At 42.3% G+C, this 12,542-nt stretch overlaps 1 protein-coding gene across 2 annotated transcripts in view; it reads right to left on the reverse strand.

Moving 5' to 3' along the window:
- ATXN10 (ataxin 10) overlaps window positions 1-12,542 on the reverse strand; it is a 148,923-nt gene that overhangs the window by 106,740 nt on the left and 29,641 nt on the right. For both annotated transcript variants that reach the window (XM_088795878.1, XM_019739234.3), the window contains exons 4-5: window positions 10,234-10,330; window positions 8,065-8,223 (exon numbers count right to left, since the gene is read on the reverse strand). In XM_088795878.1, the coding sequence (XP_088652004.1) occupies window positions 8,065-8,223; window positions 10,234-10,330 (256 nt within the window). The remainder of the gene's footprint in view (window positions 1-8,064; window positions 8,224-10,233; window positions 10,331-12,542) is intronic.

Genomic DNA, 12,542 nt, shown 5'->3' on the forward strand with positions numbered 1-12,542 from the left:
CAGTCATTTCTCCAGAATAACTTAATAATAAATCTCTACATCTCTTCTCAAACAGATAAAGAGAAATAGAAAGAAAAGATGAACTAACCTCACCTCTCTATCATGCAACTCAGTGGCACAAAATTCAGCTTATGTAAAATCAAAATCTAATCGCTGAAATGCAGTCTCTACGTCTCTACTTCTCCCTTGCAAGAGTTACCTGCACACAAACCACATCACTGACTGAACACTGCCGACTATTTCTTTTCTCTCTCTCTCTCCGCAATCCTACTACCATCCCCTCTCCCCGACCCAAGCCGCCCTTCACCTTTCACTTTAAGTCTCACGCCCTCTGCAAGGCCTCCCTCACCCCCAGGCCAGCTGAACTCCCTGCCACGGCTCCCATGGCACCCTGGGCTTCCTCTCCTGGAACTTCCATGATGGCTGCACCGTACGTAAGACATCACCGCTTAGATGCAGAGTGGGCACCTTAAATCTAACACGGACAAAGGAGAACTCTTGATCGTCCCTAGCCCCACCCCAAACTGGTCCGCCCACCTCACTCAGTCGAACAAGCCAAACACCCAGCTCCTATCCTGGTCTTCCTTTTGCGCACCGCCCCCCACAAACCTAATCCATCACAGTCTCGTCGATGCTCCCCACTCAGCACATTCAATCTACTCGTGTCTCTTCAACCCCACTGCTGCCACCGTCCCGCAGCCACCATCACCTCTCACCTGGACTGCAATGCCCCCTAAAAGGGGCAGCCTCCGTTCTTCCCTCTCCCCCAACAGTTCAACCTGTGTCCAGCAGCCAGAGGGATCTTTCGAAACATAACCCAGGTTGTTGCACATCTGCTTGAAACGCCCCCCTCACCTCCCACGGTACAGACAGTAAACTCAACTGCCTTTTCCTGATTGCAAAGGCCTCCATAATGGTCTCCATTACCTCCCGGACTGCGTGCGTGTCCTACGATTTTCTCCATCACTCGTTATCCCATAACCATCCTGGGCCCCCGAGTCCTGCCACAGAAGCCTCTGCCGTGGGGTCTTTGCACTTGGTGTAGTCGCTGCTTGGACTGTTCTTCCCAGCCTGTCCCCACCTTTCCCCACAGCTCCGCAAATGGTTGGCGGTCTAGTTCTCGGCTCACAAGTCACCAACTCAGACAATTCCATGACCTCCAAATTTAACGTAGCACCCCGTTACTCAGTCACATCAGCTCAGCAGAGTATTGCATCAAGGCCTGGTGTTCTCTCGGTTTTTTCACTGTCTATCCCCCCCACCGATCATATTTAAATTACAACTAATAAAATAGCTAATACTATATATTGTGTTTATTATGAGCAAAGGACCATTTTAAAGGAAAGCTTACACAAAACATGCTGTGTATTTTTTTCGAAGCATTTATCTGGCATTTTTCAGACATTTATTTTGGGATTTTTTGTTCGTTATCTGCCTTACAAAAACAGTATCTTATTAATTTTGAATCTCCAGTGTCATAAACAATACCTGGCACACTTCAAAAACTCAATCAATAATTACTGAATTAACTAATTAATTTACGTATGAAATGAGCAACTGTAAGTCTTCTGAGTTTCCTAAAAGCCTGCACAGAGGAGGAGCAATTTCTAAACCACAGGTTCTTCAAGACAAAGGTACATCCCATTCTCATGAAGAGGGCAGCTGTTCCCTGACAGAAACCAAAGCCACTGTCGTGTGACATGGCAGACAGCGAGGTCAGGACGTCCTCATGGCAGACCCGAAGCAACACAAAGCAAGGCCGCCTGGGCACTGATCCCCAGCGCAGGCCAGGACCCACGCCAGGGAGGTGCAGACCGGCAGCTGTCCGCCTGGTGGGACGACACAGGACACCTCTCAAGTGCGTGCAGACGCAGACGGGCTGTGCATTTTCCAGGGAATCTCCTACGTACTCGTGTGCACTCCTGAGTTGTTCAGGTAAGTAGTGAGGGCGACGACGTCAGGCGTGCACTCGTTGTTACCCGCCAAATGCAAAACCACAGGCTGCAAAAGGCACCAGAACTGAACATGGCTTATCTGCTTTAATCGACTCTAACTACAAAGACCAACTCATCCGAGCAAAGGACTAGAACGACATCTTCCCACGACGTTCCGTACAAGAGGGCGGATGCGTGCCCCATTCGAGGCTCAGGCAGACAGGGAGCAGCCATCCTTGGGCCACACCAAACACTGGGGGAGTCTGCAACGCCGTCCACATACCCTTAAACAAACATACAGAACGTGAAGTGCCAAAGGCTGGAAACTTCGAATCTAAACCAACGCCTTCACTTTAGAAACAAGGAAAGGGAGGCCCACAGAAGCTTAGTGTCTTGGTGACGGTCCCTCAGGCACCCAGTCAGAACAAGCACTCAGCTTCCTGGCTTCTGTGGTCCCTTCCAGAATGTTCCCCTACGTAGAGCTAGGACTTGCTCAAGCAGCCTGCCTGGAAAGAAGTTTCAGGTGAACTTAAAACCTAAGTCAGGGTCTAGTTCTTCATGTTGCCTTCCGTTCAAAGTGATCAGTGGTAACATTCATTCTTTCATTCACGAAATAGTAAACATCTACTAGTGAGTAAAGATAGTGGCATTTAGACTTTAACTTTAGAACTATGTATTTAGAGGGTAAGAACACCTATCACTCACATTCGACTTACAAATATAGTCAGAAAAACGTGTTCTGTGTGGACACCTGGCATTCTTTGCTCCAGCACTTTCTGGCCTAACACTTAACGTGTAACACCGACGGCAAACAATAGAGCACACGTGAAGCGATGATGATGGGTGGCTCATCTTTCAACTCGAAAACGGTCATTTAAGTGGTTGTCAATGACGTAGAAGTTTGCATGTGTTAGATGTTGCAACTGTTTCTCTAAATAAAAGAAATATACTCTCCATTCCAGAGTGCTGCATAAAGTTACAGGCAAATTTCAGTCAGAATTCATTTCATATATTTTCTAACAAATATCTACTCCACGGTAACCACAGACGAAGACATCCATAACAGAGCCCCAATCATGCTCAATCTTGTCTAAGTTACACAGTTCAAATTATGATTTAATTCTTTTACAGAACTACTATTTCTGTTAAGTCAGAAATTTTGTGCTAATATTGTATGAGGGAGGTAGGGTCCTACTAATCTAGAACCTAAAATGTCAAAGGACATTTAAGAGACTGTCATACACAAGTAATGCTCCAACTTTATGGAAAGTAGAACAAACTTTCTTGGGGGAGGGTCAGAAATACATTCTATCAAAAGCAGAAACAGGAGTAGAAGGGGCATCAGAGAAACACGTATTTATTTTACAAAAAGGAAAAACCTGAACGCTCAGGTTCAGAGCCTAAGTAGGGGCCGGGCCTCGCCAGTGGGTGAATGGTGACACCACTCACTGAAACAGCAGCCTGGTGGGGCAGCGGCGGGCTTAGGGGTGGGGAAACCCAGTCTGGTCGGAGCCTTCCTAAGTCTGAGATGCCAACTAGAGGCATACAGGATGAATACGTAAGTCTGGGGCTCAGCAAGAGGTCAAGGCCAGAGACATACCCTTGGAAATCATCACCTTAGAAAGGAATTTCAAGCTGTGAAACTAGGTAAGGTCACCCGGGGAATGAGCAACGACAGAGAGTGGTCTGAAGACTGGCTGCAGCCACGCCAACTCTGGGCTAATGTAGAGAGTAGGAGCCAGCAAAGGAGGCAGAGAAGGTGCCTGAGGATGAAAGCAGCAGGGAAGAAAAATGGGGCATAGATGACAGAAGAGAGTACTGATGAGGTCTTTCAGCCCCTGGACCCAAGTGCCTAAATACCCAATACTCGAGGACTTTTTGTCAGGTGAACCAAGAAATTCCCTTTTGTGCATTTGCTATCTGAGCTGGGCTTCTGTCACTTAGATTCAGAAGAATCACAACTAACATAATGCCTACAGCATGCCAGACATTATCTTGTCAAGGGTCCAATAACAAACAGCACTAAAGCTTGCCATCAGGGAGCTCGTCGATTGGACAAGTGTTAAACGCAATGAAATCTGAGTGCACGGGACACTCTGAGAGAACAGAAGAGGGGCAACAGATTCAATCCGCAACAGGAAGGACAATTATGTATATTTATCTTCCCAGTATCTTTCTAGTTAAAGAAATAGTACACTTTATAGGCATAAGGCAAGAAACATCCCTAGAGCAGAGGGGACATCAGTCTGGGGGTGAAACTTGGCCATGCAAAATAAATCAACTAGATAACCCAAATATGAACAAAAAATAATACTCTACTCACACTTACAAATTTGTTTTTGTAGTGGAACTGTGTAGAAGTTCAACAGAGTGATAAAACTTTATTCTAAAAGAGGGCAAAACTGAAAGAGTCTGTACCTCCCCGTAGTTGGTAATTCTCATAATAAATGACATGGTTAAAAAAAACATAAGCCTTCAGCTTAGCTTAACTTCCAACTCTACACTAGTTCTGTGATGTTGGTCAAGCTAGTTAACCTTGCTTAAGTCTCAGGGCCGTCATCTGTAACGAGTGACAAACCACAGTCAAAGGAGGGCAGCACCAGGGAAACAAGATCCCATACACAACACGCCACACATCACAGGACAGCACAGGCAGGCCCACTCAGTTCCCTCCCATGTGATTGCACACGGACCCACCTGTTCTCCTCCAACCTACCAACGCACATTTACTGGGCTGTCAGACTCAGATGAATTCAAGTGCGAAAGTTCAGCCCTTGGATTCATCTAGGGTTATCTAAGAGCATGAAAACATCTCTCACACCTACAAACAAAAGAAACAAACATTTTTAGAAGGACATTATCCCAATAATGCAAATTGAGTAGTGCCATCGCCTACAATTTCCTGTGTTTCTGGTGGACCGAAACAAAAAGACCCAAAGTTATTGAAACCTTACATTTGTCCCTTTCCAAGAAAAGATACTAAACCCATGAATTCTAACACCATGTAGTTTTGTACTCTTTGTCAGCTATCTCATACTGTCGGGAGGTGGGAGGGCAAAAAGTGGCCTTTTCCTCTAATTTTCAGGGATGGGTTCACATTTAACAGTGAAAAGTGACAATTTTGTTGGATGCCTCAGGATATTTTGTGGTCCCATTGTTGTTTACCAAATGCAGAGTTCCTCTCACGTAAATCAAACTCTTCAGTGTATGGACCACAGAAGACATCAGTTAACTGACTTTCCATCCTTTTTCCTGTCTAATCCCATCTAGTCACCTTTGATTAACTTCAACTTGAGCTATTCTGAAGATCTTATATTTTGCCCTTTATTCCATGCTCCTAAAAAATTGCAGGTGGTTAAAATATAAATCCAAGACACTTAACAAATGAAACAGAATTGAGCTACAGAAAACTCAGTAACCTGACTCTAACGATTCAATAATCATGCTAAAAAATATTTGAATACTGAGGGAGATTTTTCTAAGTCAAACACAACATAATACTTTTTTTTACCAGCTTCTTTTGTGCAAGTGGTAACTCAAATATAAATGAACGTTCAGAAACATAAATAACTTAAAAATTAGATATAATTTCAACAGAACAATACAATTCACATCAAAAAAGGCCAAAACTGGGAGAGTTCATACCTCGCTTGTGAAAGGCAAGCGGGATTTACTGACGCTCGAGGCTCCCACCCGGATACAACCTGTGCCCTAAACACATTTACCACTGTGGAGAACAGACGTAAAAACAGATTTTAAAGAAAACAGAAGATGGCAGCGTAGGTAAACGCTGTGCTCTCCTACTCTCACAATCACCTCAAAATTACAACTAAACTACAGAACAACCATCACTGAGAATCTCCTGAAGTGTAGCTGAACAGAAGTCCTACAACTAAAGACATACAGAAGAAGCCCCATCAAGACTGGGAGGAGGGGCAGAGACTCAGAATTGGCTGATCACATGCACACACTCACACGGTGGTTAAATATCAAAAGGGGTATCTCAGCTGTGGCGGTTCCCTCTGGGAACAAGGGGTCCAAGCCCCACACCATGCTTGCTAGCCTGGAGTTCTAGTGCTGAGAAGAGAAATCCCCATAACTTCTGGCTGTGAAAACCAGGGGAGATTGTGGCTGAGTGAGACAGAGGGCAACTGTAGTCCCAGGCGCTCCTCTTAAAGGGCCCACGCACGGACTCACTCACTGATGGACTCCCTCGCTCTGAGCTCCACTACTGGGGCAGCAGCTCGAAAGGCACCAGGGCAAGGGCTGGTGGGGCAGTTTTCTATGGGACAGAGTGCTGGCAGAAGTCACTGTTCCTTTGTTGAACAGTGCTGCATATGAACCCAGCCTTCATACCCAGGTGACTGTCATATCTGAGTCTCCATCAACCTGGCTAACACCATTCACCCTGCTGTGGTGATTCCATGAGACCCCGTCCCGCCCAACTTGCAAGCCCACCCAAGTTGCTTCCAGTGGTTTTTCCATACAAACAGCCTGTCTTGGGTCACGCTGCAGACTTTCCTAAAACCTCTCAAAGGCTCCCAAACCCCAAACAGGCAGCATCCGGCTTTGGTATGCCCCATACCTCTTGTTAAGCAGCCCCAAGCTTGGCACTGGCAGCAGCCACCTTTAGTTAGCAGCTTAGCCTCTCCCAGGCACCTCCAAGCCCAGCACAAGTGGCAACCATCTGCAGATCACTTTGTAGCTCATACTAAGTGGCCCCAGGCAGGGCACAGGCAGCAGCTGAATTTGAACTTCAACAGAGCTCCTTCCAAGAGGCCCCAGAACCAACACTCCCAGTGTCCAGCTTCAGACTACACCAGAGTACCACCCACCCACCTCCACAAACACACCCAAAGGGCAAACTGGGCAGGCAGCAGAGCCCAACCTAATAAAGTGAATCCTACTCTGTAGGGTCAGCAGCTACACAGCAGCTCCTTCACTGTAGTGATTTCACTTATATGTGGAATCTAAAAAACAAAATAAATGAACAAACAAGACAGAAATAAACTCATAGATACAGAGAACATTTTAATAATTGCCAGATGGGAGGGGGGTCGGGGAATGGTATAGTGGGGAAGGGATTAAAAGCACAAATTGGTAGTTACAAAATAGTCATGGGGATGTAAAATACAGCATACGGAATACAGTCAATAATATTGTAATAACTATGTATGGTGTCAGGTCGGTACCTGATTTATTGGGGTGATCACTTCATAAGTTATATAAATGTCTAATCACTGTTTTGTACACCTGAAGCTAATATAATATGGTATGTTAACTGTAAATGAAAACTAAAAAATTATTAAATAGAAAAAAAAAAGAAAACAGTTGAGGAGCACTCATAAAGGAAAACAACAAAAATTTTGATGAATTTTATAATGATGAAAGAGTCAATTCCTCAGAAGACACAGCAATTACAAACACACAAGTAGGTACCTAACAACAAAGCCTGAAAATAAGTGAAGCAAAAACTGACAAAATTAAAAGTAGAAAATAATCAACTTTCAATAATGAACAGAATGAGACAGAAGACCATCAAGGAAACAGAAAGCTTAACACTGTAAACCGACAAAACCTAACAGACATTAATAGAACACTCCACCCAAAACAGAATATACATTTTTCTCAAGTACCTGGCACATTCCCCATGATAGACTAAATGTTTGACCATAAAACAGGCCTCAGTATATTTAAAAGTAATGAAATGATACACAATGTACTCATCAATCACAATGACATCACATGACTGAATTTCTCCTCAGACCAGATGACGAGTCACACATCACCCTCTAATCTTCAATGAGCCATCTACTGCAGCCACACTGGTCTGCTCTGTACACTCCAAAAGCACCTGTGCATTTCCACGCTGTGTTGTCTCATATACTCAGTGCCTCCACCACCACCTTACAAAGTTCTCCGTATCCTTCAAGGCCTAACTCAAACCCACCTCACTTTACCTTTCACAGAGCCTCCAGAGTCTGCTGAGAAACTTTTCTCATTTTGTCAACATACGTTGTTTTAATTTATTGTTCAATTGTTATAATTCAAATTTCTACTTAAGACCTCTATAAGGAAGGTGATCTGTCAGGATGTTCTTAAGCAGTCAAATTTCTAACAAGATACTCACGGCCATTCTGATTCAGGATGCTTTTGGTGAGCTTCTATGACATTAATTGCAATATTGAGATTTTCTTCCAGTTCTTTAATTCTTGAAGAATTAAGGCATGTGAACAAAATCATTGAAGAGTAGGCAACAATTTTTTTGTCTGGATGATTTAAGCAAGACCTTCCAAATTAAAGAAATGAAAAGTGTTAGCCCAATTTAACAACACAATAAAATACTATTATAGCACATACCTAGTAATGATCCCATTAACAAATTCAGTACATACTGATTTTTTAAGAATTATAACACTCTGAATACTGAGAATTACAATACTCTGAAACATGTACATCATTTATTGTGAAAATAGCAAGTATAAAATTAGTCAAACATAGAAGTATCCATTAATAGTTATGAGGCACAGAATGTTTAAGGGAAAGATGGTATATTGGCAAGAAAAGAATGTGGGGTCCAGAGCCTCAGTGTACATCTACCTATCAGCTGTGTCACCTTAGAAGGGTCACTAACTGTCAGTTATGCTATGGCTCATGCACTTTGGCAGTTCTCATTTCAACTTCATAATACTCTTCTGAGGAGGTACTGTCCTTGCATTACAGATAAAGAATGTGTTGGCTTACTTGCCCAAAGACACAAAATCAGTACCAGCCAAAGTTGGAATTCAAATTTGGTTCTATGTGTCTCAGAAACACATGAAGAGTGCAGTCACCTAACCTCTTCCCGTGTGTTATCTGGCATGAAAATGGAACACACTCACAAGACCTCCTCGGCCTACTTCCCATGGCCTCTGTGAGGATGAGATAATGTAAGTAAAGCACCAGGTAAACTGTCACAACTTCTCTGACCACCAACACATGTTCAAGGGCCCCTCCTGTTTCCATGACTCCTGGATTTCTCTAGATGGCCCGTTCTTACACTACCATGTGCTCACTTATTCCTTTATCTCCCCTACCAGCACCCACTGGGCTCTTGGGGAGTAATACCCACATTCCACTCACCTAGCTCAACCTGGCAGGTATGAGGCGCCCAAACTATTTTAAAGGAATGAATTCTCAAAAATAAGTAATTTCTATTTCTGTAGCTGGAATTCCACAATCCTTCCCTTCCACCTAAGCTCAATTATTAGTAATCATAAAGATAACAGGCATATATATGCCGTCAACTCTGATTATCTGCAGGAATTTGAGCGGCAGTTAGACTCAGCGAGCTAGAAGTGACGAGAGGCATCTGATCCAAACACCATACTTTCCAGATGACCCAGAAAACCTACACAACCAGGAAAGGCAGCAAAGAATGCAGGCAGTGGGTATGAAGAGTGTGGGCTTTGGAGCCGAGAGCAGCTCTGTCACTTGCCAGAATCAGCGTCAGTTCCCGCGTGTGTCCAGATCCCCGGGACCTACCCAGCAGGACTGTGCACAGAACAGGGGTAACACAGAGCAACTGCCATTGACCGATAGCTGCTGCACTGCTGCTTATACTGCTGCCAGCACCCAAGTCACAACGCTGGGAGGCAACGAGCCGGGGCCGCCCTCCCAGACGGTGCCTTTCCTCTTCCCATCCGCTCACCTTTTCTCTCTGCTCAGTTTCTCACAGACTAACAGCTGCTCAAAGCAAAGTACGAGATCACCGGGAAATGCACCGGGAGCCATGGAGGTAAGCGGCCCGGGGGTCCCACCTCCCAGTTCTCCGCGGCCACCAGAACACTTGGTGCGGAGCCAAACGTGTAAGCGCTCAGTAAACTAATGAATGATTAACTCACTGCCGTGCAACGTTTTCTGGCTTGTTTCTTATTTTTCCCTTGTAAATGTTTTCTTATAATTACAGTGTCCTTAACTATGTATTTCTTATTTGAACCACAACTTTTATTTTCTTAAAGTAAAACGGACATACAACAAAGGGCACAGATCTTAAGTGTACAGCTCAATGAACGCTTAGGGACGAATACACCCACGTGACCACCCCTCCCCCCAGATCAGGACAGAGAACATTCTCAGAACCCCGGAGACTCCTTGGTGCCCTCTCAGCCAGTACTCAACCTGCCACCTCCCGAGCAAAAACACTATCCTGAATCCTATTACCAAAGGTTCGTTTCCCCTGGTTTTGAACTTCATGTAAATGGAATGACAGAACCACAATCTTTTCAGAAGTTAGAAAAACTCTTATCAAAATACTCACAAAAAGAGTTCTGGGAAAGCATGTAACCAGACAACAGACTGGGAATCTTCATTTCGTGAGGCAATATTGCCCAAAAACTGCAGGCCACAGCGAAAAGCTGAGTTTATGAAAGTAAAAAAGACATGTGATTTTAAAAATATTTTTAACACAATGAATGAATACATTTTAATAAGAAATATTCCCCAGGAAGTTTGTGAGGTTCTTTTAATTATAAATGTCTCTCGCCACGACGAAACTTTGGGCATGACATCAATATTAAAATGCCTTACCAAAACAATGCATTCTACAAAATTAACTTCTTAAAAAGACTGTAAATGTTAACACAAATAAACCTGTAACTACATGAAATATCACTGGAATATGGACTCCAATTAAACACTTAGCCTGGGTTTTTAAAAATTTAACTACATGCTATTTAAAACAGACATCTACAACATAAGGCTACGGAAGTACTGAGAGTTAAAAGATGGTAAAAAGATATACTAGGCAAACATCAGCCTAAAAAGAACATCACAGATCATTTAAAATCAGACATAATAACCTTAAAGCTAATGATGAAGGCAAAAAGTGTCATAAGTGATTTTTTTTCCTAAGTTGTTTCAGAATGACGTAATTCACCAAAAAGATATAATAATTTTAAATTGGAACGACCTAATAACACGACCTCAAAAAAAAAAAAAAAAAAAAAAAAAAAAAAATATATATATATATATATATATATATATATATATATATATATATATATTTAAGAGAGGCGGCCGGTTAGCTCAGTTGGTTAGAGCGCAGTGCTCTTAACAACAAGGTTGCCAGTTCGATCCCCACATGGGCCACTGTGAGCTGCACCCTCCACAACTAGATCGAAACAACTACGTGACTTGGAGCTGATGGGTCCTGGAAAAACACACTTAAATAAAAGTTTTTTTTTAAATTATATACATATATATATGGAAAACTGACAAAAGTATAGAGGAAAGAGAAAATCCACAGTTAAATTGGGCGATTATAATATACCTTTCTCAATAACTTGCAGAACAAGTAAACAAAAATGTCAGTATATTTAAAATATTTGAACACGATTTAATAACCTTGCTGACATGTTAGAATATTCCACCAAATAAAACTGCAGACTACTGGACAAAATCCAGAATACTGACAACAGCACATACTGGTGAAGATATGAAGCAACAGGAATTCTCCTTCACTGCTGGTGGGAATACACAACGGTGCAGCCACTTTGGAAGACAGTCTGGCAGTTTCTTACAAAACTAAACGTACTCTTAGCTCACGCTCCAGCAATTGTGCTCCTCCATCTTTACCGAAAGGAACTGAAAGCTAAGTCCACACAAAAACCTGACACGAATGTTTATCGCAGCTTTACTCGTAATCGCCAAGAGTTGGAAGTCACCAAGATGTCCTTCAGCAGGTGATGGATAAATAAACTGTGGTCCATCCAGACAATGGAATATTATTCAACACTAAAAAGAAATTAATGATCAAGCCAGGAAAAGACATTGAGAAAACTTAAATGCATATGACTAAGTGAAAGAAGCCAATTTGAAAAGGCTATGTACTATATGATTCCAAGTATATGACATTCTGGAAAAGACAAAACTATGAAGACAGTAAAAAGATCAGGAGTTGCGGGGAGGGAGGTGACTAAGCAGAGCTCAGAGGATTTTTAGGGCAGTGAAACTTCTCTTTATGACACTATAATGATGAATACATGTCATAATACATTTGTCCAAACCCATAAAATATATAGTTCTAAATAACCCATGGGGACAAGAAAATAAATTATAATGAAAATAAAATATTTCAAACCGAATGTTAACAAAAATATTACGAACCAAAACATCTGGGATGCAGCTAAAACAATACATGGATGAAAATTTATAGCTTTAAAATGCATTATGCTGGGAAAGACGAATGATGAAAATGAGCTAAGCTTTCAAGAAATTATAAAAAGGATAGCAAAATAACTCCTCGAAAAATGAAGGAAATAAAAATGAAGAGTAAAAAATTATCAAAATGGAAAATAATAATAGAGAATATCAACATATTCAAAGTTTGATTCTTCAAGAAGCTTTATACTGACCAGCCTTTGGGAAGACTGATCAAAAGAGGAAAAAAAGCACAAATAACAAAGACAGATTTTCAGAAATGAAAAAGAGGACACCGCCATAGATCTTGCAGACATCAAAAAATATCAGAAAATATTACAAACATTGTGCCAAACTGTTTGAAAATTTAAATAAACAAAACTGTAGAATACAACTAATAAAAACTGACTGTAAAAACTTCTTTGAAAT

Source organism: Rhinolophus sinicus, chromosome 1, assembly GCF_057876585.1.
Source record: "Rhinolophus sinicus isolate RSI-liver-muscle chromosome 1, RSI-T2T, whole genome shotgun sequence".
NCBI classification, from domain to species: Eukaryota; Metazoa; Chordata; class Mammalia; order Chiroptera; family Rhinolophidae; genus Rhinolophus; species Rhinolophus sinicus.